This window comes from Alexandromys fortis, unplaced genomic scaffold, assembly GCF_014885135.2.
Source record: "Alexandromys fortis isolate MF-2015 unplaced genomic scaffold, M_Fortis_MF-2015_v1.1 scaffold_44, whole genome shotgun sequence".
Classification (NCBI taxonomy): domain Eukaryota; kingdom Metazoa; phylum Chordata; class Mammalia; order Rodentia; family Cricetidae; genus Alexandromys; species Alexandromys fortis.
This window is the reverse complement of record NW_026067921.1, coordinates 4883709-4903558: the sequence shown is the minus strand read 5'-3', so window position 1 is coordinate 4903558 and position 19850 is coordinate 4883709. Positions and strand designations below refer to the sequence as shown.

The 19850-nt window shown below is 52.8% G+C and overlaps 1 protein-coding gene across 4 annotated transcripts in view; it reads left to right on the top strand.

Annotated features, from left to right (window-relative positions):
- Positions 1–19850, top strand: part of Dlec1 (DLEC1 cilia and flagella associated protein) — a 40188-nt gene that overhangs the window by 4721 nt on the left and 15617 nt on the right. For 3 of the 4 annotated variants that reach the window (XR_007591545.1, XM_050141633.1, XM_050141632.1), the window contains exons 3-18: positions 2329–2439; positions 3967–4151; positions 4324–4544; positions 5499–5577; positions 7659–7746; positions 8874–9047; positions 9827–9963; positions 11372–11464; positions 12154–12244; positions 12757–12919; positions 16332–16524; positions 17156–17214; positions 17515–17683; positions 18008–18101; positions 18259–18389; positions 18536–18694. Coding sequence is in view for 3 of the 4 variants with exons in the window: in XM_050141633.1 (XP_049997590.1) it covers positions 2329–2439; positions 3967–4151; positions 4324–4544; positions 5499–5577; positions 7659–7746; positions 8874–9047; positions 9827–9963; positions 11372–11464; positions 12154–12244; positions 12757–12919; positions 16332–16524; positions 17156–17214; positions 17515–17683; positions 18008–18101; positions 18259–18389; positions 18536–18694 (2147 nt within the window). In the remaining variant the exon portion in view is untranslated. The remainder of the gene's footprint in view (positions 1–2328; positions 2440–3966; positions 4152–4323; positions 4545–5498; positions 5578–7658; positions 7747–8873; positions 9048–9826; positions 9964–11371; positions 11465–12153; positions 12245–12756; positions 12920–16331; positions 16525–17155; positions 17215–17514; positions 17684–18007; positions 18102–18258; positions 18390–18535; positions 18695–19850) is intronic. The other variant, XM_050141635.1, reaches the window with a different exon arrangement.

The window sequence follows — 19850 nt, the reverse complement described above, 5'->3', positions numbered from 1 at the left end:
TGAGTGAGTTCCAGGACAGCCAAGGCTATACAGAGAAACCCTGTCTGGAAACCAAAACAAACAAACCAGCAAGAAGCAATAGCTTACAGGTGATTTGTTGGCTGTCGTTTTGTTTTGTTTACTTGTTGATTGATTTTTAATTATTTACACATGAGTGTCTGTGTGGGTATAAACACATGAGTGCAGACACCTTCAGGGCCAGAAGAGAGTGTCCTGATCCCCAGCAGCTGGAGTGTCAGGCAGTGTGTGGGCTACCAGATGCAACCCTCTGCAGGAGAGCGGCGAGCCCCCTCAGCCACGCCCTGTCTCCAGCCTTGGCTGTTGGTTTTGGAAACTTCTGCTTCCCCTGGCCTCCTCTTCCTTAGCCTGTAATATCCTGTATGCCATCCTTTCTGTCTGCTTCTGCTTCAGGCTCTGGTGGTTAACTTTAGGCCAAATCTCGGGATCCTTGTCAGCACCCATGAGGGCAGAAGCGGGTATTCCTTCTTCACTGGGTGCTGGGGATGGCCCCCGGGCTTAATGCATGCTAGGCCATTACTCCACCCACTGAGCTACATCCCCAGCCCCTAAAGGAACGTGTAATACAGCACAGGAAGGCTCCCCCCACACCTAGCATTACAGACTTGTTTAAATACAGACATCCTGAAGATATGGACTTTGTGTGATGGCGCTAGGCCAATGTAAGCTCATTGTGCGTAGCAAGTGTGCTGTCCTGTGGATGCCAGCACTGGGGAAAGCTGTGCACGCACGGGGCAGAGGGACATGGGAACCGGCAGGCCTTCTCTAGCTACTTCTCTAGCTCTTCTACCGTACGAATCTGGCAGGATGGCTCAGCGGGTAAAGGCACTTGCTGCCAAGCCTCACAACTGGAGTTCAATCCTCGGAACCTGTGTGGTAGAAGCAGAACAGTGGGCACCTGCCGCTTGTCCTCCGACTCCGCACAGGTGCCGTGGCACCTACCTGCGCTCCTCCAACACACAACAAACAAACCAATGTAGCCAAATTACAGTGCAGGTCCTTTTAACAAAACCCTTCTCTCATTCCCAGAGAGATATGGCATCTCCCTCACACCACTTGCCTTCCATTTCTAGTTAATGTTTCTAGACACTAGTGCTATAATTTATATATGAGTAAATTACATATGGGTGTGCTTACTCTATTTCTTGACTCAGCCACAAACACCGACTCCCGCTCCTGAGATGACTTTCTCTGGTGTGTCACCAGGTCAGTGGCAGTCAGCTGACACCGTGTTTATTGCTTGCTATAGACTGGGCTCAGCTGTTCTCCATGTGGCTTTTCTGCTGGTGTCTGAGATGAAGGCGCAAGGAAGCTCTTCTCTGTTGATGGCCGGAGCTCACCGTGCAAGCACATCTTGAGCTCTTACTGCCATCAGAGCCACAGGTGGAGAGACAGGAAGCATAGGGAACACCCAGCCATTCAGAACTCTTGCTCAGGGTGAGCGCTGACAACGAGCAACCCGAGACTTCCACCTTCTTCAAGCTGCACTGTACACCCCACTTCGAACAGTGCAATAAGTTGTCCCCACAACAATAATTCCCCGCTGCCACATGTGTCGTGGGACACGTCCAAGAACGAAAGGCTACCTGTGACAGTATTGGGTGCATGTGCAGTAAGGCTAATTGTCCTCGGAGCGAAATTTCCCATGGACCATCTTGCTCAAATGCATAGTTAGGCATACATACGCTAAAAATCAGACACATCACGGGAAAGGACGTGCACAGTGAAGAAAAGCTTCCATAACCCAAGTCTATCAATGAAAACAGACCCACTCACAGGACACCCGCTAGCCACCAACACGTCCTCCTGGACTTCATAAAAAGAAGCCCCAAACAATACCGAGCCACTTGGGCACTCTAGCTCAAGTAGCCCTGTGTGTGCGTCCTGTACTGTCTCTTTAAATAAAACTTGCTGCTTTGGTACTTATGTGTGCTTTTCCAGTTCTTTTCCACCAACCCGGAAACACCTGGTCAAGCCTGGGTTCATCAGTAACACTGTTTCTAGTGACATTGCAAAGAGCAGGCATACAAGGAAGGGTGAAGGACTGGTGTTGACGATACTTTGTCTTACGTCATCCGGGACTCCATGTAGAGTAGTTTACCTCAATAACCCCCTGCACAGCTTTGCCCAGTTGTTGACCTGGACTGAGTGGCTGAGAAACCTTCGATCGTTATTTCTAAAATCTCAGTTTCATCATCACAGCTCTAAGAATTTGGTGGGGAAGTGGAGGTGTGGACCCCAGAGGCTTGGGTTCGGCTGCTTCTCCCTGGGTCTGGCCTAAACGCCTTTGTCCCGTCCCCTTCTCTGCAGTGAAGACAGTCTTCCGGTGGTGTGTAGACAGCGAGCTGCTGCAGAAACACCGCCTAATCAGCGTAGAGGACTACTACAATGACCCTGTGCCTTTTTGCTCAGCACCCAAAGGTATCTGTCCTCAAACACCGTGGTAGGGGGCAGGGGCATGCTGCCGTGGCTGCAGGGGCATCCCAGGGGAGCTACAGGGGCATCCCGTGGTAGCTGCAGGGGCATCCCGCAGTAGCTGCAGGGGCATCCTGGGGGAGCTACAGGGGCATCCCGTGGTAGCTGCAGGGGCATCCTGCAGGAGCTACAGGGGCATCCCGCAGTAGCTGCAGGGGCATCCTGGGGGAGCTACAGGGCATCCCGCGGTAGCTGCAGGGGCATCCTGCAGGAGCTGCAGGGGCATCCCGCGGTAGCAGACCCACCTCATCCACCCTTGCTGCTATTTCCTCATGCCTGGCTTTCCCTCCTTTCCTTTAGTTGTTCAGCATTTTGGACTGGTCTCGTCTGAGTTGTCTCTTCTTCACTAGCTCAGTGCTTTCAAGGCGAAAGTCGCATCTCCCCCACATGGGATTTGATGCCCTTGTTGGCTGTCCAGCACCTAGAAATCCAAAAATGTTTAGGTGTAGTTGAATGCATCAACAAGGGGTAGGGTCTGGAGACTCAGGTAAACGAATGATCGAATTCCTGATGCAGGCTGAGTGAACCAGGGTCTTCCCCACTCAGGAAAAAAAAGAGTAGCTTTTTCAAATATTGAGAATACAAAGGATGGGCTAGGGGACAATGAGGGAGTGGAAGACGTGGGGGGGGGGGGAGACTGTGATGCTGGGGCCAGCTTCCTCTAATCAGAAGGCAAGACCTGAGAGTAAACGGTAGGGAGCTGTGTGCAGGCCTACACAAGGAGGCAGATTTTCTAAGGGTCACCACGAATCCTGTGTGCCAGCATCAGCCCTGTTTAACCGTGCCAGGCTGGAAAGGCAAGCTCCCAGCAGCCCCAGGGCCTGGGACACTGCGGTGATCTGTTTGGAGCTTTGCAGCTGCCCCTGTTTGGGGTGGGAAGATTCAGGTCCAGGGACCCGAGGGTGGCAGTATGAAAAAGAGAACACAGAGAGAAAGACAGAACACAGTGGCAGAATCAGCTGTGCCAAGAGGCTGCGCCGTTTAGTGTTTTATAGTTGGATACTCTCCGCCTGTCAGGTAAATAAGGATAACACTCGCTCCCTGAAGGCTTAGTGTGTGTTGTGTAAAATGTGTGTCTAGGTGTTTTGTTACACCCTCGCTAGCCACAGAGGTCTTCATCCAGCCTTGGGGGGCAGGATATATATAGAGATATAAAAACTAACATGATGCTGCTTCCTCACGTGAGGCTTTGGAAGAGCTGCTCACACTTGGGGTACATGTTTAGTAATGGTCTGCTTGCTTCTGTTAATTGACCATGCTGGAAAACAGAAAGATATTTTAACCCCTAGTCCTGTCTCAAATGTGTGGAATAAGTACCAGGAACTACTCATACGCTGAATCGTAACATTTGGTGTTGTGAACACTTAGAAGAGAATAGGACCCGACGGTGGCTCTGGTTTTATGGGGTCTCCTTAGAAGTATCCACTTCCTTGCTGTGGTATAGCTAACATGTGTGTTTCCTTGGTGCCATAGGCACCTCTATCCCTGGATGTTCAAAACTGACATTTAGCTGTGAGAAGCGTTTGATGCTAAAGGCCAAGGACAGGAAGGCTGAAGAGTCCTGCAGGAAGCTTGTTGAATTTGACGAGTTTGAGTATACCACAGACAGCTTTACCTCAGTGTCTAAGGCCAGACAAAGGCCCAAAGACACTGTCAAGGTCAGACCCTAACGGCATAGGACAGCGGTGTAGGACAGCGGGGTGCAGGGAGGTGGCGGAAAGGGAGGTGGCAGAAAGAAAGCCGGCCCTATGAGCCCTGAGTGAGCACTGGTTGGCTGTCCCTTTGCTATCCCCTTGCTTGTTAGTAACTGTACTTTCATGGGCTTTGCAGAAGGCCAGCACACCACAGAACAAGAAGTGGATGAAACACCTCCGGGTACCGCAGAGGGACCTGGAGAGACTGCTGCTCGCCAGGATGGAGAATCGGAATCATTTCCTAAAAAACCCACGTTTTTTCCCACCTAACACACCACATGGAGGCAAGTCTCTAATAGTCTCTTCAAGGAGGCCAGCGAGAAGAGGAGGCTCCCTGAGTGCGGAGCCGGAATGGAGGTGCGTTCTTCTCTTAGAGTCCCAGGGACTTTGACCCATAGAGTGAGGTGGGAAGGTTCTGTGTCGGTCTAAGGAGGTCCCTAGACTTTGGCAAGTCAAGGCAGTGTCTCCGAAACACATCTTCAGGGTAACCCACAGGTATGGCCTTTGACCCCCAGAGGCCCAGGCTTATGGCTTTCTCACCTATCAAGAGTCAGAAATAGTGGACTAGAACCCTGGGGCTGCTGTGGGCTTCTTATGTGCACCAGAATGAACTGGACCGGGAGTCCGTAGTCATGTGACCTTTCCACAATGCATTGGTTACTTTTATCGTCACTGTGATGAAATACCTAACGAAAACAACATGGGAAAGGAAGGTTGATTTTGTCTCAGGGTTCAGAGAGTTGAATCAGTCATGGCCAGGAGGATGTAGACCAGAGCAGTTCACTTTGTGGTCGTTAGGCACGGGGAAAGGGTTGTTCGGCCGGCTTCCCGCCTTTGCCCCTTTCTTTCCGTTTTAGTGCCCCAGCCTGTGGGACGATAGTGCCCACATTCACCATGAGCCTCTCCTCTTCAGCTAATCCTCTCAGGTGGTTGAGAGCTGACGATGCGGGTACAGGAAACCAAGCCTGGGCCCTCTACAAGAGCAGGACATGCTCTTAGCTGCTGAGCGATCGCCAGCCCTAAAATACACTATAACCTGCTTAGTAAACACCAGCCAGCAAACCCAGGGAACAGCTCGTGTACACCTTTGACCTTTGGTGGTGTAGATATTTCTTTATTTTTGGCTTTTTTGAGAGAGGGAGTGGAGTAACTGAGGCTGGCCTTGCATTTCTGGGGTTCTGCCTCTACGTCCCAGGAGCTGGGATTATGGGAGCATGCCGCCACTCCCCCCCCCCCTTATGAACAGATCAGTCACTGCTTTGTGTGGGTCAGACAGATACTCACGCCATTTTTTCCCTCTCACTCCCACAGCTGTGCGGATACCCCTGTGTTTCTGGCTAAACCGTCAGTTGGATTTTTCACAGACTATGAGATTGGACCAGTTTACGAGGTAGAAATCTTGCTTTCCGTGGCGGAATTTCTGAGCTATACACTAGAGCTGGGGAAAGACTAATGCCCATTGCTGTCGCCCGGCTTCAGCAGCTGGTCGCTGTCAGCTTCCTCTACGGTGTCTCCTCTGGATTATGTTCAGGGAGGCATACACAGCACATCGTTAAGTATCCCTAGCACACAGGACCCTTTTTTTTTTTTTTTGGTTCTTTGAGACAGGGTTTCTCTGTGTCTTTGGTTCCTGTCCTGGAACTAGCTCTGGTAGACCAGGCTGGCCTCGAACTCACAGAGATCCGCCTGTCTCTGCCTCCCGAGTGCTGGGATTAAAGGTGTGCGCCACCACCGCCCGGCCACACTGGACCTTAAAAATAAATGATAAACTGGGTGAGACGGTGTACTTGGGAGGGGGAGGGGAGAGTCCCATGCGACCCTCAGCTACATGGGATATCAGATGCCAGGCTAGGCTATGTGAGACCTTGTCTTCAAGAACAAAACAGGGCCCGAGAGATGATCAGCAGTTAGACCACTAAAGATCTTCCAGAGATTGAATCCCAGACTCCAGGTAGCTCACACTGCCTGTAACTCTAGCTCCGAGGGATCCCAATGTCTCTGACCTCCACAGACGCCCACACTCACATGTGCACACACACACAGACACATGCACACATACTCATAATTAAAAAATAAGTCCTAAAAACAATATATGAATTTCTATGTATATGTGAATGAGGATAGCATGTCTTACAGCTGCAGGCATTTATAAATAAGGAAAGAGGGGAGGCAAGAATGAATTTGTTGATGCTGGATTGTGGTGGAGATACAAACATGGATTTATGATGTAAAAATAGTGTGTAGAGCCGGGCGATGGTGGCACATGTCTTTAATCCCAGCATTCGGGAGGCAGAGGCAGGTGGATCTCTGTGTGTTCAAGGCCAACCTGGTCTACAAGAGCTAGTTCCTGGACAGGCTCCAAAGCTACAGAGAAACCCTGTCTCAATAGTGTGCAGGCTGGGAAATGACCCGGTGGGTAAGGCGCTGGCTATGCAAGCGTGAGAACTGGCGTCTGGATCGTCAGCACCTGTGTGAGCAGCAGGCCTAGTGGCGCAGGTTGCCTGCTTGCTTTCGTCTAGCCGGCTCCTTTCCTCTACCGTTCACGATCCCCTGCCTAGGGAATAGTGCCACCCAACAGGCCGGGTCTCCCTTCATCAACTAACAATAAAGACAGTCCCCCCCCCCCCCCCCCCCCCCCCCCCCCCCCCCCCCNCCCCCCCCCCCCCCCCCCCCCGGCCAACCGGATCTAAATAAGCCCGCACTAAGACCCTTCCCAGGTCATCTTAGGTTGTGTCAGGTTGTCATTTGAAAAGAGCCACCACAGCAGGTTTTGCGTAAACACTGTGCTGTTTTGTCTAAAGGGACTTAAATGACAGATCTGGGTCCCTGCTGGGTTCTTGAGCCCTGACAGTCAGGACAGCTGCAGCTACCACTTTAAATATCAGGAAGACACGTTGCACTGGCTCCAGTTCTCATTTGACTTTGTGTTTTAACTGAAGAAGGAAGGCTTTAAAAACCTTCCTCAGACAGGGTCTTACTCTGGTCTACTACTCACTACATAACCCAGGCTGGCCCAAAACTCATGGCAATCCTTTGGCCTTGGCTTCTCAAGTGCTGGGAATACAAGTGTATGGCACCGTACCTGGCTTTGCATTTTAATTTTACTATGCAATTGTCCCCAAATAAAAGTAATAGACGAGTAAAACGAATCCCTCATGTACCTGTCACCCTTCTTCAGTATGTACCAACGTGTGAACCCTCTTCCTTCCCAAACCATTGGAATCAGGGTGGTGAGATGGCTCAGCGGATAAAGGCGCTGGCCACCAAACCTGGTAGCCTGAGTTCTATCACAGAAGCCACGCGGTAGGAGAGAACAGCCTCTTACAAGTTGTCCTCTGACCTCTTAAGAAGCATGTGCACACGCACGCAGAGAGAGAGAGAGAGAGAGAGAGAGAGAGAGAGAGAGAGAGAAAGTCACTCAGTCCTGACCTCATTGAATGACCCAAGGGATTCCCCCCTACCTTTGCACAGATGGTGATCACTCTCCAGAACACCACTGCGACCAGCAGATACCTGCGCGTCCTCCCACCGTCCTCGCCGTACTTTGCTCTGGGACTTGGTAAGCTCATTCACTACAGTATCACTACAGCAGCGCTCTCAACTGCCTCAAGACTATGTGCAGGTCTGGACACTGGTCTCTGAGGAGCTGGCTCTCAGGCCCTGGCCTGAACTCTGTCCGTGCCTTCTTCAGCAGTCCCCGGGGCCCCTCAGGCTCAGCCCACAGCCTGCCACTCTCTCCCCTCAGGGTCCCAGAGTCACTCCCCTCAGTGCGCTGGGTCCACCAGATCCCCACCCTTCACACTGTGGCTACACTCCATCAGGTCCTTTTAGTGCTAGCATCACCATGGCAACCTTCCAGCCAGCCTCCCAGCTTAGGTGTCTGCTGGGTCTCAAGGTCTTGGTCAGGTGTGGTGGCTCCCACTCGTATCCCCAGCACTTGGAAGGCTGAGGGACGAGGGCACAAACCTAAAGCCGCCCGAGCGAAGAGTGAGAAAATGTCCAGCCAAGAAGAAAACCAAACAAAACCCCCTGGCTGCTCAAACGCTCAAATCTCAAGGAGCTCTCTGCTGCCCACGAGATAATCCCACTACCATAGAGCCAGACTCATCCATCTCAATAGGTCATCTCCCTCCCCCTTGGGCCTCGATACTGTTACCTTAGTGCCTAGGCAGCTCTGCCACTGGCCTGGCCCAGCTTTGGTCCGTGTCTGCCGCGTGACTTTCCCTGGGAAGATACGAGCCGACATTTCTTCACCCCAGAAGGGCCCCAGTGAGAGAGTCAAGGGACCATTCCCACCAAGCTGAACTTGGCGAACCAGTGAGTTCCCTGGGGATGCAGAATCACAAATGAAGCGTTACTTACAAGTGCTTGTAGGTGACCGGAAGGCAGCTGTGTCACCAAGAGTGCTATCCCAGTGCAAGTGACCACACAAAAGCTGCGTCCCTGGAGCTCAGCGCCCAGCTGTCAGGCAGCTCCACAGAGCGCTGCTCCCTGATTATCTAACCTCATGGAGGGCCCCATAAGCCTTGTATGCTGGGTTCCCCAGTCTCAGGGCGCGCCTTCTTCCTCCAGAGCGAATACTCAACCGGACAGAAATATGAACGCTATAATTTCTGAGGTGGATCAGCCCAGGCCCTGATGGGCAGCTAGTCCATCATCCTCACTGGCCACTTTTATTGTACACAGGGATGTTCCCAGGAAAAGGCGGAATGGTGGCGCCGGGAATGATTTGCCAGTATGTTGTCCAGTTCATTCCAGACTGTCTCGGGGATTTTGATGATTTCATCTTGGTCGAGACCCAGTCTGCCCACTCACTGGTGATCCCCCTGCAGGCCCGGAGGCCGCCCCCAGTGCTGACCTGTGAGTGTATACATTGCATCTTCAGTGGGATTCGATTAGGGCTGGGGAGCCCCTGTTATGGCAGACTGCACCCAAGGACTTCCCGGAAAGGGCACAGACCTTGTATCTCTTGGGTAGAGGCTTTAAGTCCTGAAAGGAGCCTTCTAGCGGCTTCCACACCAGTGGGCCTTCATTTTCCTGTCTGCAAGGGTTGCTTCTGTGATGTGGTAGGGGAGGGTAGAAGTCTCTGTAGGTGTTGACCCTGAGGCTGGGGAGCCAGGAGGCTGGCTTCCTTAGGAACATCAGCTTCAGTTGGTCCCTCTCAGGCATGATCCCCTTCAGCTGGAACTCAACTTTCCCTGATTTGTTCTACAATGCCCAAGACCCTGTTGGGGGCTCACATAAGATTATGACTATGTGGCCTGGCAGCACCTTGGACAGATCCTGAGGACGGCGGTTGGGGGGGAGGTCAGGGCATGCCCTACTTACCCTTCTTTCTCAGTATGGGGGTGCTCTGAGCTCTGTCTGTACCTCAGAAGAACAATGGCAGCAGGGCCCACTCAGAGCAATGTGTTGTCCTTTCTTAATTAAAATCTGTGTTAGATTTATTAGTTACACTTGTGTGTGGGGAGGGGGCACATGTACCGTGGTGTTCACGCAGTTGTCAGAGGACAACTTGTAGGATTGGGTCCCTGCTTCCACTGTGTCTATCCGGGGGATTGAACCCAGGTCACCAGGCTTGGCAGCAAGCGCCCTTACTGCTGAGCCATCTCACCAGCCCCATGTTCCCATGGCTGCAGTGTCACCAGTACTGGACTGCGGCTACTGCCTCATCGGAGGAGTGAAGATAACCAGGTTCGTCTGCAAAAATGTGGGCTTCAGTGTTGGCAAATTCTGCATCATGCCCCAAAAGAGCTGGCCGCCACCAAGTTTCCGGGTGAGTGGCCGCAGATTGCGCCCTGGGGAAAACAGAAACCACCCAAGGAAGTGAGCTCCCTGGAGGAGGCTGCTGCATAGTGCAGGGGGCCAGAAACTCACACAAGGAGAGCGTCATGGCCTCCAGATTCAACTGCCCGTGGCCCGAGAACAAACGTTTCAAGGTTAGGGTGTGCTCCTGGTTAGAACACCAGTGCGATCCTGGGTGAGATGCAGCCTCTCTCTTGTTTGTAATGTGGTCGCCAAGGTGACCACATGGTCTCACTTCACCTAGCTTTATTATAGCAGATCTGAGCATTACGAGAGAGAACAGGACAGGCAGCTTTGGTTGACTTCTGTTGGTATTCATTTGGCACCATACTTAAAAATAGTTTTGGGGTGGAGAGATGGTTCAGAGAGTGAAGTGGAAGAACCTGTTTGAGCCTCAAAACACACATATAAAAAAAAAAGCCATGCTGGCATAACTCTGAGGATGTGAGAAAGAGCGAGCTTGGCTCTCGCTGGCCCGTCAGCCTAGCCTACATGGTGACTTCCAGGCCTGTGAGAGACCTTGTCTCAAAAAACAAGGTAGACAGTGTTGTTGGAAGACAATATTTGAAGCTGTCCTCTGGCCTCCACATGCACACACATGTACACATGTGCACCACCACAGGCATGAATACAGACACACGTATATACACACAGTATGTTTTGAACCAACCGCTGAAAGTTTGAGACTGCACAAGAGCGTGTGTACCTCTGGGCTCTTTGCTGAGACCCCATGCAACCAAGGAGCAGAGTTCTGTCCTGTTGTCTCAGCTCCCCACTGCCCAGGTAGCCGCAGCCTGACACCAGAGACATCACACGTACACCGTAGTTTCTGTTATGGTGGGTAGATTGTCCCATGCCTTCTGGCCTAGGAATATGAGACAGTCCCAGAAACCTCCCTTCCCGGCACGTCTGCTGCTGGGTAGGGTCTTATGAGCACCAATCTGTGCCCGGAGCCTAGAGGTTTCATGTGAAATCCACAATTCTGTTACCAAGATGAGAGGTGTCCTCATGACTCAGAAGCTGAGAAGTACTCGGTGGGGTGGGTGGTCAGGGACAGAGGCAGAAGCAGTGGCCACCACAGGTAGGACCAGGCATTCTGGGAAGCCCTTCTCGTGAATCTTGTGTCCCGAGCACTTGGCAGTAGGATTGCTTCCCAGCTCTCAGTGACTTACACTCCCCTAACCTCCGGAGCCTCACCCAGTGCCTGGCAAAGGTGCCTGGGCCCTGGTTTCCTCACTGATGGGGCACTTGGAGGACCCTTAAAACCCTCAGACAGCAAAATTAATATTTGGAGGCGTTTGCAGTGTAAAAGCTGGATTTTGCAATTTCTGCCACACCATTGTGTGACCTTCTGCTTTTTTGAATTATTATTATTTTAGGCTGTTGCCACCACTGGCTTTGTGGAGCAGCCTCCCTTTGGAGTCATGCCTTCGGTGTTTGAGCTGGCTCCAGGGTTCGCCATACTGCTGGAGGTGGGTAGCCAAACCTGTTCCTTATGCTCACCCTTGGTGGTTTCCTCAGACGTCCCAACATCGAGTCCCCCGTCTGTGCCTTCATAGCTCACCGCCACACCATTCCACCCCCGGTGCCGGCACTGGCGGACTCGAGACAGCTGTGTGTGCTGGCAGTCTCCAGGGCGGTGCGTTCGGCCAGCTTGTGACTTCCTCAGGTCGTGCTCTGAGCTCCACGTTCCTGCTGTGGCAAACCCTCCCACATACTCCCCGCCCCCCACTAAATAAATCAATTTAAAAAGCCGATACAGGGCCAGGCGATGGTGGCGCACGCCTTTAATCCCAGCACTCGGGAGGCAGAGACAGGCGGATTTCTGTGAGTTCGAGACCAGCCTGGTTTACAGAGCTAGTTCCAGGACAGGCTCCAAAGCCACAGAGAAACCCTGCCTCGAAAAACAAAACAAAACAAAAAAAAGCCAATACAGGGCATTGTGGTTTGAACGTGAAACATCTCCAGTAAGTTCTTATTTCACAGTCCTGTCCCTCAGCTGGTGGCCCTATTTCCCAGAGGACGCAGAGCCTCGCTGGCAGAAGGCCTTGCTGGCGGAAGCAGGTCCTCAGGGGCAGACCTCTGAAGGTGACACCTAGCCCTCTGTCCTGGCCGTGTTTCCTGGTCAGCCTGTACAATATGCGTCCTTTCTCTCCTCCAGGTCTTGTTTCTCCCAACGGGCCTCGGAAAGGCGAAGGAGACCTTCATCATCGTGTGTGACAACTGTCAGACACACGAGCTGGTTATCTCAGGTGGGCAAGCGGCTCCAGGAGCTGCTTCGTTGCCCTGACGGGGAGGGTGGTGGTCTGAGGGTGACGCCGCTTTGAATGCCTGACCCTCCTTCCCCTGCTTTCCTGGTGCTGAGGTTACAGGTGCAATCTCTCCTTCTTTCCCTCTGAGTCCACTTTGATCTTTGAGAGTCTTCTGTGACTCATGCACCGGTCACACTGCTAGTTTTTTGCAAGGTCGGGGAGGGCGTTTTCCTGAATTGTACCAGATGCACACAATCCATCTTTCCTTCTCTTCCTTCCATTTGTCTGTCCAGCTCCACTCAGTAGCTGAGTATCTGCCTGCTGCATGCAAGGCTCTCTTTGGTCTGGGAAGACCTGAGGGTCTCATGGGTGCTCAAGACCAACTTTCCCTTTCTGTGTGCTTTGGGGACCCGAGTAAGGTCAGCTGCATGGGTCCCATGGCAGTCTGTGGCCCCGGGGTGCTGACTTCAGCCTAGTGATACCTGACAAACCCCACTACTCTCCTTCGTCAGGAACTGGGCAGCTTGTGGCTTTGGATCTGATCTATATTTCTGGTGGAAAGAGTGAGCCAGACCCAGGAGAGCTGAGAGATTTAACGGCCCAGTACTTTATCCGATTTGAGCCTGAAAACCTCCAGTCCACCGCAAGGAAACAGCTCATTATCAGAAATGCTACGTGAGTGGTCCTGGTGTGTCACTGACACAGAACTCCGGTCCTCCCTCAACTAGCCCCGAGTTCCTCAAAGGTCAGAGGGCCTTCTAAGAGTCAGAGGGGGTTGGGAGCCCTGAATGGATCCAGACTGCATGGATCCTGGTTCACGTGGCCTACGGTGCAACCATCACACTGTTTCCATTCATCTGGGTGTGAGGTGTGTGTGTGTGTGTATGAGTTGTGCGTGTTTGGGTGTACATTTTGGTGGGGTTGTGATGGGTGTGAGCTTGGCTCTAGTTATTCAGGCACCACCACCTTGTATTTTGTGAAAGAATTATTGTTCTGGAAATCACCAGTTGGCCTAGGCTTGGCAGGCCGGGAGGATCTGCTCAGTTCCCACTTCCCAGCACTGGGATTAGAAGCGCGTGCCACTGCACCTGGCTTTTGTTGTTGCTGTTATTGTTGTTGTTGTTATTGTAGCCTTGCTTGGCCTTAACTCACCTCAAATCTACAGGGATCTGTCTGCCTCTGCCTCTGAGTGCTGGTTTGTCAAAGGCCTGCGCCACCATGACCGTCTTATACCCAGAGATTCTGTATTTTCTTAAGTGGATCCTGAGATCTCATTCAGGTCCCCCTGCTTGCCCAACAAACGCTTTATCAATGAGCTATCTCCCCAGCTGGCTATTTCTAGTTGAATTGATTAAAATGAAATCAATGACAAGCACCTCCCCAGTGCATTAGCCGCATTTTAAGTTCTTGGTGGCCACTGATAACCGCTGGCTACTGTATTGGATAGTGTGGCCATGTACGGTCCTCATCCCTGTGGGACGGCACTGTACGTTGGAAACCCCTCCACCACACTAAGCCAGGAATGGATACGTGGTTTTGTTTCCTTTCATTGTTTTTAATTGAGATAGAATTATAATACTTCCCCCCCCCTTTCCTACCTCCAGCCTCTCCCAGCCACGCTTCATCAAACCCCTCCGACACCCAATGCCACTCTCAAGTTGATAACCTCTTTTTCTTTGTTTCTGAGTGTTAAATAATATACATATGTATGTGTGTATGTGTATGCACAAATCTATCTAAATACGTTCTGCTGAGTCCTGTTTGACCACACTGTATTGGACAACCCACGCTGGAGCTTATCCCTGGGAGGGGCTAATTCTCCCTCCCCCAGCAGTCAGTAGTCTCCGCTGATAGTTCTTTGTGTAGGGGTGGGACCCTCTAAACTTCCCCCCTTTCAACTTTAGCAAGTCCTCACCCCACCATTGTTCCGGTCTGGGAGAGACTGTCTCACAGCAGACTTGCTGGTGTTCTGTCTCTCCCAGTCTTTCCGTTCCTCTCCCACGATGTTCCCTGAGGCACAGATGCAGGAGTTGTGGTGTAAAGGTACCGTGATGTGCTGATCTCTGCGTGTGTCCAGCTGTGGTGCTCTGTGGTGGCCTCCGCCCGTCCGCTCAGTGAGAGCTGCACTCACCTGTGGGATAAGGAAAAGTTTTGGACGCTAGTAAGGAATTACGCTGGTCTAGTGAAGCAACGCCAATACATTCTTTCTGAGGTCCATGACCTCACTACCCCCAGGAAGTCAGCTAGGTCTTCAGAGCCTGACGTGATTTCCCTCCTCTGGAGTGGACTTTAAGGCTGATTAGACAATTATTGGTTGCCATTTCTGAAAGGATTGGATCAACTCCGGGCCCCAAGACCAAGTTCTTAGCACCAAGGAGGTTTATTTGCCCCAGAGGGACAAAGGGCAGGGAATGAGAGACAAAGACAAGAGACTGAGGACTAGGGAGAGGGGGCAGGGGTATTGTCTTGTGGGGAGGCAGCAAAGGATTATTTCTGGATAGAGAGGAGAGAGATGTGACTCTTAGGAGAAAGGGGAAACCCCATGTGTCTTAGTTAGGGTTTCTATTGCTGTGAAGAGACACCATGACCACGGCAGCTCCTATAAAAGAAAACATTTTGATTGCTGGACTATAATGTTTTGATAGCTGAACCTTGGTAGTCAGCCTCAGCAGGAAGGATAGGCCAAATAAGGGACTAGATCCTGGTGGCTAGCTTTAGGAATGTAGTCTAACAGCTTTTAGCCAGGCGGAGGGAATGGCAGAGAAGGGCAAGGCCTGCCAGAGCCACGCTCGCCTGGACTGGTTCTCCTCGACTTCCTTCACCTCTATGCCTGTCTTGCCACGATGGTCATTGCGGCTCGTAAGAATTGCAACTGAAGGTTTAGTTGCTCCCCTCCCTTGGTAACTTGCATGGTATTTTCTGGAACCATGGAAGCTAGACCGTAGGGAAGATGCTTTCAGGTCAGGCTCAGCTCAAACTGGCAGTCCTGTGTCCCAAGTGTGCAGTGTCTCCAGTAATAGGGGCCCATCTCAACCCCGAGAGGTGACCAAGGGCCACATCCATCATCTAAATTGGGGAATCACCTGAACTACCCTGACCAAGCATTTGGAAGGAGGTTTCCTGTACCTGGGACTGGGTTGTTATTCTATGGTTCTTGTGGAGAGCATTGCCAGCCCAAGTAGCTTAACTTCCTTTAAGACATAAATAGACCGTGTGTGTGTGTGTGTGTGTGTGTGTATTGTATATATATTTTAGGTTAACATAAAATGATTCCTCGAGGCTTTATTAAACAGCTTTGGTGTATTTGGCCTGTGTCTGTCCTTCTTCTGCATTGACCCCTCTCCTTCCCCATAATTCCACTTCCTACTTCATGTCTCCTATGTTCTCCTATTCCCGTTTTGTGGCACTGAGTTCGGGTCTAGGAACAGTTTTCCAGAGAGGACATTCCGTGTCCATGTCATGGAAGCCATTCAGATCCCAGGCAGGGTCTTTTGGCTCGGCCCTCACCGCCAGGTCCTTCCTTGGCCAACCTTTGAATATCCCATTCCATCAGCCTTGACCTCACTGAGCCTCCCAGTCAGGGATGCCCTGGGACATGGATAGGAGGGCACCGCCCTCCATCCCACCATCCAGCAGCATGCCTTCAGTCCTGTCCATTGTGGTGCTACAGAGCTGGCATTGTCCTGTCGGTAGCCATGGGCACTTCTCTGAGTACAGCCATCCTCCCAGGAGGCCATAGCTGGAGGCAGAAGGCGAGGGTGTGGCGTGTATGGGAAAGCTAGAAACGTGGTCAGGGGAACTTTTGAGAATGTTCAGGGACTCCTATAGAGTGTGATATCTCATGTTACCCATGTCCCCCGATTCACCATGGCTTCAAACTCCAGCGGTTGTGGTGGGGACTCTTAGGTCTCCACTCTGGACCCCCTGCTGTCCTTACCTAAGCTGCCCTCAGCTCCACAGCGTGAAGTCTGACCTGGTCACTCTTTGTCTGGAAAGGGGAAGACCAATCACAAGGTACGAGCCTCAGGGACTGAGGCGTGGCCTTGGATGCACCGCCCACTGCCCACTGCCGCTGTTGCTCCCGCAGGCACGTGGAGCTGGCCTTCCACTGGCAGATCATGAAGCCCAACCTGCAGCCTCTGATGCCCGGAGAGGAGCACGACTCAGACAGCATCAAGTGCCACCCAGACAGGGAGACAGCCTTCTCCATCGTTCCCGAGAAGGGCGTCCTCGAGGCCCACTCAGACCACGAGTTCATCCTGAGCTTTTCGCCCCACGAGGTTAGCGAGGAGCTCATTAGCTTTTTGTGTGTCCCAACCCCCGTGTTCTTGAAGGCGCCGGAAACCACGGCTGGGCCTGATGAGGCACCTGGGCGCCACGCTGAGTACAGCGCGCAGCTCAGAGGATAGCTGGAATGCAGGTGTGGTGTGCAGACCTTGCTTCCTGGTTCTGTCCTCTTGTCCCCTCTGCAGCACAGCCCTCTGCTTGGTGACTTCACAAGTTCAAAGCACTTAACAGTCCCCACCCATCCCCCACATCCCCTACAAGCAAGGCCTGGGCTCCTGAGTGAGTGCTGGTGCATGGCACCCAGCTGGGCCAGAGCTGTTGTTTTAGAGCGTCTGAGAGACTACGTGTATGGCTACCTCTTGTCCCTAGAAGGGTTTGGCATCTTAAACACAGCAAGGGTGCTGATTGGAGTCATCGTCAGACTTGGGGGACTGGGGCTTTCTTTGCTGACCGGTAGGTCCCTGCCCTGTAGAGAGGACAATGGGAAGCAGTGCACCTTTCAGAGCCCCCCACCGCATCCCCACTCCTGGCTCGGAGAAATCCCTGCCCCGTCCCCTAGCTCCCTGCAGACAGGCAGCCTGGCTAGAAGGCGAGTCTAGGTGTCATACTGCGTTTCTCTTGCAGCTCAAGTGTTTCCACAGCGTACTACAAATGGTTCTGGAAGCTGTCCCTGAGCCCTTGAGGTGAGTGGGTGAGCCTCGGTAAGGGAGGCTCACTGCTACCCCTGGGCAGCCTAGCTGGTCGCCCCCGGATGCTCATGAGCACTGTAGGGTCTCCAGGGAGCATGGGGCCCAGGGCTCAGTCTGGAGGCTGCCCTGGGTTCCCAGAGGTAACGGGTCCAGGCCCCAGGCTGTTCTCCTGTCACTTTGCACTGCCATAGCAGAGGCATTATCACTGCAGGGTTGAGGGTAGGGGAGCACTCTGTGTTCACAAGCCCAGACAAGGGGGCTAGAGGCAGGGACTCACAGCAGGTTTGTGTTCAGCTCAGGGGTGGAGAACCTGGGGGACTATTCCTACTCCGTGGATGACGTCATCGTCCTGGAAATAGAGGTGAAAGGCTCGACGGAACCCTTCCAGGTCCTCTTAGAGCCTTATGCCCTCATCATCCCTGGCGAGAGCTACATTGGCATCACGGTGAAGAAGGACTTTAAGGTAGGGAGCGCCCTTGCCAGCTTCAGCTGGCCCAGGTGATGCTGTCCTGAGCTCAGGAGGCCACAACGTGGAGCCAGCAGTGATTCCCACTCCTGGACCAGGCTTGTTTGACTCGCCAGAGCCCTGGAATCTTCTGAAGTCAGGGCTATGGAACTCATTCCCGGGACTTGGGCAAGATGTGGAGCCAAGGTGCCTCTTGGGTAGGGAGACCATGGCTACAGAGGGTCCGGCGAGCCCATCGTCCCTGAGCAGGTTCTGATTTGACATCCATGTCAAGTGCCAGGGCAGCACCCAGGCAGCCCACACTGGCATTGTGTCTTCTAGATGTGGAATAACAGCAAGTCACCCATCAGATACACGTGGGGCAGGATCAGCCACTGCCACATCATTGAGGTGGAGCCCTGCACGGGTGTGATAGGTAGTTCACCCGCAGAAGGGTGTGGCCGGCCTGGGGCTGGATGCAGGGTGGGAGGGGCATGCAGGACCTTGGCTGTCCTGTGGTCAGAGCCAGCCTTGGTCTGGAAGGGAACTTTGCCCACCTCCGACCTCCTCCTCAGTGTCCTCCTCTTCACTAGAGCCCAGTGAGGTTGGAGATTTTGAGTTAAACCTAACTGGTGGAGTCCCTGGCCCAACCATCCAGGACCTGCAGTGTGAGATCAAAGATTCGCCGTGCCCAGTGGTGCTTCACATTGAAGCCGCCTTTAAGGTACTAACAGGTGGGAACTGGGCAGCTGGGAATGCCTGGAGAGGTTGGCGGGGTGTGTGTGTGTGTGTGTGTGTGTGTGTGTATGTATGTAGCAGAACCCAGCCCCTTCCCAGGCAGGCAGTGACAGGCCCCCTCTGGTGTTTCAGGGACCTGCCCTGGTCATTGATGTCCCAGCCCTTCAGTTTGGTCTGCTCCGCCTGGGCCAGAAGGCTTCGTGTTCCATTCAGATCCGGAATATCAGCCAGCTCTCCGCCGTGTGGCATTTGAAGGAGAGCCCAGTATGCCTGTCAGAAAGAAATGAGGATGTGAGTGGGACCCCACAGGCTCCCTAGATGTGGCCTCCACAAGGGACACTCCCCTTTGGCTCCTCTCTGCACTGGGACACTTGCTCTGAGACAGCAGTCTCCGAGGTGGAATTCATCCCTCAGCCCCAATTTCACAGGCGTTTCCTGTTCCCTTTTCACCACTGGATGCAGAAGAGGGTGGTGTGGGGGTTCTCCTTCTCGGAAGCAGCCTGAGCCCAGAAGAAAACAGGCAATGCCTTTGGCCAAGGCCACATTCCCTCTCCTCTGCCTCGCCCGGGAAATGTGATTGCAGTTTGAGTACCTGCCACTAGGTGGCGGATAGAGGTGCAAACCCGAGTCTACAGACAAAATTCAATTTCTGCCGAAGAGAGCTGTTAGCTGCCCTGCATTAAGTCCCCAGCACTGTACAAAACAGGGCATGGTGGCACATGCCTGCATTCCCAGAGGGTTGAGCCAGAGGGGTCAGGAGTTCAAGGTTATCCTCTGTGGAGGTTGGGTTGGGGTTAATCCAGGTCACGTGGCAACTCCAGGCAGTTGTGGCCTTCACACCCATTGTCCCGGTCGTCTCAGTGAAGGGAAAGACGATGCCCTTTCTGGTATGACTTCCCAGTGACATCCCAGAACCAATGTGGCCCACCTGGAGCCCAAGGCTTCTTAATCCCACAGGTGCCTCTCTCATCAGTGCCGGCAAGGGACAGAGGCCCCTAGCCAGAAGCAGACACTTTGGGACACTCTCTTTGGTGTCTCTTCCCATCTGTACTTAGGACACTTTCACTGGTGTCTTTTCTCTTTTCTCCGCTCTTCACTTGTGTGTGCACGTGGAGGGGTGGGTGTGCTGACAGGTGACTCAGTCCTGGTGCGTGGGGTGGGAGTGGGGGGAAACCGGGATGGGGACAAGCAGAACATCCAGTCTGTCTGCAGCTTCTGCCCTCCCCAGCGGGGTGGAGCTGTCGGAGATTGAGCCTGGCCTGCAGGAGTCCCTTCTACAGGGCACCCGCGCTCTCCTCCTGTTCCTCTTTGGTCTTCTCAGACACCCCAGACACCTCCTTCTGCCTCCCACCTTTTAGATCTGTGCCAGGACTGTGGGAACCCCTGTCTTGTGTATTCCTTTACCTGAACACCCAGGTTTTTTTTTTTTTTTTTTTTTTTTTTTTTT